Raw genomic sequence first — 4,917 nt, 5'->3', positions numbered from 1 at the left:
CTGCACACTCGCCAAAACCCCTCTCCCTCTCTCTCTCTCTCTCTCTCTCTTCTCTCTGCTCTGGTTCTGCGACGAAGGAATGATGTTCTCGAGCAGCCAGTTCGACGGCTTCGTGCCTTCCCAGTCGACCCAGTCCGCCGACGCCGCTTCTCCTAACCCCTCCAAGGTATATCTTCTTCCTGCGGTTCTCGCCGTGTGTCGTGCGTTCCGATGGGGTCTCTATATGCATACCCATCTCCCTTTTTTAGCTTGTCGAGCTGGGTATCTCCGAGCTTGATCGAGATCGTGGGTTTTCCCGGGGGCCTTTGTGGTTGCAGAGCTGGGGGACGCAGGGGTTGGTGCCCGTCACGGTGAAGCAGTTGAGCGGAGCCCATCAAGCCGGGGACGAGAAATCGAACTTCTCCATCGATGGCGTGGACGTGACCAATGTGAGTGGGGCTTTCTTGGGTTAAAGATGTCTTTTCTTTCGTGCTCTGGGAATTGGGTCGCGGGAAAGACCGGAAAAGGAAGTTCCTTTTTCACTGGGTTTGATGATGTTCTGTTCTGGGCAAAGTCACGTTGCGATTCCCCGGTTTGTTTCAGGTCACGCTGGTCGGGATGGTGTCCGAGAAAACCGTGAGGGTGACGGATGTGAGCTTCGCTTTGGATGACGGGACCGGGCGAGTCGAATGCAGAAGATGGTATGGTAGCCTCCTCTTTGACTGTAATGTTGCTGGTTGGGGCATTTCATTTCATTAGCACCCGTAACTTGTATGCTTTCTCCAATCGTTAAGCAACTTGAGTTTTAGTCTGAGGCATCAAAGAAGAGGTGATTGTATTGGCTGGTACTTGTATAATGGTAGATGAGGTCCTGTGCGGAGCCAAAGTATACTCTTGTCCTTTTTTCTTGTATCAGTTAATGGGTTGCACCGAATAATTTATATCTTCTGTGCTGAATAGGGTAAATGAAAGTTCAGACACCAGGGAAATGGAAGAAATTCAGTGAGTGTTAATCCATGTTTTATTCTTTATATAGTTGCTTTTTGCACTTGTTGAAATTGCGATTGCACTGTAAATTGTAATATTTGTTGATAAATCAGGCCATGAGGTTTTACAGCCTAAGAGAATTCACTGATTTTTGGTGCATCTTTTGCTAGTGATGGTCTATATGTCCGTCTTGTCGGGCACTTAAGAAGTTCTCAGGGGAAAAAGCAACTTGTGGCCTTTGCTGTTAGGTATGTCATGTTCTTTGCTTCTTATGCATCCATAAATATTCTTGCTTAGCTCTTCATATTGGTGTATGCACTGTTGAAAAAATGATACATGTAGTTTGAAGGTCTCTCTGTCTGTCTGTCTGTCTGTCTCTCTGTCTCTCTGATATACTGCATCATCCATAACCACCGGTTATTATGGATTATGAGAAGCTTTATCATAGTAAACTTTCATAAACGAGTTGTTATATTACCATCCCTATAGTAGTATATTAAATCCTGTGGAGAAATTTCTCATTGTCGGTCCGCAAATGATAGCTCTCGTACTGGAGGTTATGAACCAAAATTTGGCATACTGTATACATACTAATTAGAAAAAAAAATAAAAACAGTGGGTTACATCTGTGAAAGAGCTTATGCTTCCAATTATGTATGTTATATCAAACTTGAACGCAACAAAGAATAAGTACCTCTATAGGTGCTACCGATGTTGCGGCATAAGATCCTCCGGAGAAATATTGCAGATTCCTTGGGGCATGAGACCTTTTAATAAGCTTGATACATCTCATAAATTGATGGTGTGAAAGAGCTTTAAGCTCTTAATTATGTATGTTATAACAAACCTGAACGCAACAAAAAATAAGTACCTCTATGGGAGCTAGCGACATTGCAGCATAAGATCCTTCGGAGAAATATTGCAGTTTCCATGGGGTACAAGACCTTTTAATATGCTTGATACATCTCGTAATTGAAGGTGATCATTCTCCTCCATTATGGCTACTTATCTGAGATTATGAGGAAGTTGTTTGTGCGTTATTGATCTTATCTTGTAAATCAAGTGTCTCATTGCACAGCAAACTAATGAAATGTGAAATGTCAGAATGGATCGTGTTAGATGCCACTTCTCAGCTTGGATTAACTTAATTTTGTATCTTTTCTTACACTTTTTAACTTTATTTTCGTTTAAACTTCTTGTTATGGTTTTGCAGGCCTGTGACCAATTTCGATGAAGTTACTTTCCACTTTATTGATTGCATACACCAGCATTTGCAGAAAAGCAGAGTAAAGGTACTGCTTAAACTTTTGTAACTCATGCTCTTATTGGTGCACGTCATTGTCGACTAAGAAGTTACATGATGCAATATGCTGGTTATTACGAAAATTTATGGTTAACATGTATAGCCACTTACACTGGAGTTGCAGGGTGATGCCAATGCTGATTCCCAAATGGCTGATTTTTCCACAAGCACTCCAATGAGTAACAAATCAAATGGGTCTCTGGTAGCTCCCACAAGTGAAGTATGTGAAACACAAGAACTTGTTCTGGTTTTTGAAGTTTTTGACTGTTTACTTGCATATTAGATCCAGAATACATTGAAGTACATGATCACATGAGATTGTATTCTTCTTTGTATAGATTTCTGGACAATTCTCTGTTGATGGACTCAAGGGCTGTGACCAGAAGGTCCTTGAATTTCTACAACAAAACTAGTAAGATAAATCTCTGAAGTCTTTACGTCTCCATAAGTTTTCCCCTTCTATCTATTAGGCCAATACTGATTTATAGGCACTAGAGATGCTAATTATTCTTCATTATAAGTGGCTGCTTGGCTCTGGAGAATATCTTGTCTTTGTGGAGAAATGGTGCTTCCCAGTGGATCAATTTTAGCATTTTGATAAATTTAGCTATAATTTTTTTTCCTTTGATGGAATGCAACATAACTGAAGCTGTTCCTTGGGGTTGAATGGAAATGTTGATTCGTGATTTAGTTTTAGCTTGCTGAACCTTTTTCATTCGCTGATTTCTGTAGTGCACAAGAAAAGGGTGTCCACAGAGATGAAATCGCGCAACAACTGAAAATTTCTGTCAATAAGATCATGTAATCTCTCTCTCTCTCTCTCTGTTTTTTTACTCTCTCTCAGAGCATGCACGCGCTCATGCATCACACCGGACCCTCACTTACACTAACTACATACTTGTGAATGGTTTCCCTTTCTTTTTAATTTCTTTTGGTCAACAGGGAATCAATCAGGACTCTTGAAGAGGAGGGTCTGATATATTCAACTATTGACGAATATCACTATAAATCAACTACGGATGCTTAAATGGTGGAACAAGTTGCTAGTTCTGCTTTAATTGTGGGTACTATTGTGTGTTCTTATTTTTGCACACTTCCCTCTTTCCTGTACAAAAAGAAAGGCAATTTTAAGGATGCTTGGGTATGGACCTCTTTTTTCTTTTTGTTGGTTAGCTCTACTCTGCATTGTTATTGACTCGTGAATTTTAATTTAGCACTGAACTTTCCGCTGTCATAGGGGCCCATGAATTCATTTCTGCACTCGGTAGTTATGAAATGGAACCGATATGTCTCTCCCATGGAAGGCCAGGGTCATGTAAATAGATGGTTCAAGTTAGCATTTAACCCAATGTAGTTCAGGGAAATGAATCTGAAATAAATTACTGTGCTTGCAATGCATCTATGTTTTCAGATGGCCTTTGCAGAGACATATGCTGGACGAAGAAACATGGATCTTCTCCTTTTTCCTCAACCGAATTGCTTGAAATCTTGTTTTAGCGATCTTGGTCAATCTAGTCTCTGCTTCATTTGCTTACCTGTGTACCGCAAAATGAATGCTTCTCGTGTATAAATTGTTTCCTTATAGATTTTTAAGATGGCATTCCTACATTAGGACCATGTGTAAAGACATGTGGATGGTTCTGGGAATACCTGTTTACAGGTAAGCATGACATGAACGCATTAGACACCTACATGGAGAAAAAGTACATTGTGGCCTCTCGTTTGTTGGTTAATAATGCATCTACCCATGTTGAAAGGAAAATCTCAGTGGTATCAGTTTGGTATTGATTTCGCTACATCTTGTTGGTAAGTTTCTAAATGCGCCCGTGAACATCATGGATCTGAATAAATCATCTCGAATTGGATCCTTTCGATTTAGAAATCGAAAATGGACTACTGAGAAAAGGGGGGGGAGCATGCATTGAATAGCTGGAAAAGCCCAGGCCCTGGCCCCTTTATGGCAGATTTTGGTGCACAAACTCCTTTTTTCTACCGAGATGATAGAACAAGAGGCGTGTGAAGTGCAACTTTCTGTTTGGTATAATTCATGACTGATTCGACATATCTTATGCGTGGTTAGTAACGTGATTATTTCAAGGAGTAGTTAGCTAGATACTTATCTTACATGCACCCAAAACATAGGAATTTGTTAGGCAAGATCAATATGGGTACTCAAGACACAACAGATCCCACAGATTTATATCATTGTATCTTATACATGATCAACAGAAGCTTATAAATGATCAGCAGAGGCTACATTGGTCTGAGTCATTTGAGTTTCTGCAAATGCGAAGATCTCTCTTTTATCGTTTTAAGTTATCAAGGTCAGATTTTGGGGGAGGGAAAGGAGGGGTGAATGAAAAAGAAAAATTGTGAATTCATTTTGTGGATGATATGAGCTGATCGTTTTCATTATATCTTGAATTAAGCATCTAGAAGCAGTATTTTTTGCACCAAATGAGGAGTAATGAAGGAAAGGAGGAAATTCAGAGTGAAGAACTAGCTTTGTTCTCCCGTATGCAGTTGACAGTTTCGAGTTTCCCAGTGCTAGACTAGTTTATGTTGATAGTTTGTCTGTAAAACAAAGAAAAATGTGCCTTGTTTTGCAACGAAAAGATATGAGCGTGTGGACCATTATATAAGTGGAA

The 4,917-nt window shown here is 40.2% G+C and overlaps 1 protein-coding gene across 1 annotated transcript; it reads left to right on the top strand.

The window, feature by feature from the left end:
• Positions 1-3,503, top strand: LOC115671545 (replication protein A 32 kDa subunit A-like). The gene is made up of 10 exons (XM_030593166.2): positions 1-166; positions 318-428; positions 583-680; positions 940-981; positions 1,137-1,214; positions 2,180-2,258; positions 2,394-2,489; positions 2,608-2,681; positions 3,002-3,070; positions 3,212-3,503. Exons 1-10 carry the CDS (start codon positions 80-82, stop codon positions 3,294-3,296), a joined length of 819 nt encoding a protein of 272 aa, XP_030449026.1. The 5' UTR covers positions 1-79; the 3' UTR covers positions 3,297-3,503.
• Positions 3,504-4,917: the final 1,414 nt, after the last annotated feature.

The sequence above is a fragment of the Syzygium oleosum genome, unplaced genomic scaffold (genome assembly GCF_021117445.2).
Source record: "Syzygium oleosum isolate NSW1041296 unplaced genomic scaffold, Sole_v2.1 Sole_v2.16, whole genome shotgun sequence".
Lineage (NCBI taxonomy): Eukaryota > Viridiplantae > Streptophyta > Magnoliopsida > Myrtales > Myrtaceae > Syzygium > Syzygium oleosum.
This window is presented reverse-complemented; position numbering and strand designations above follow the sequence as displayed.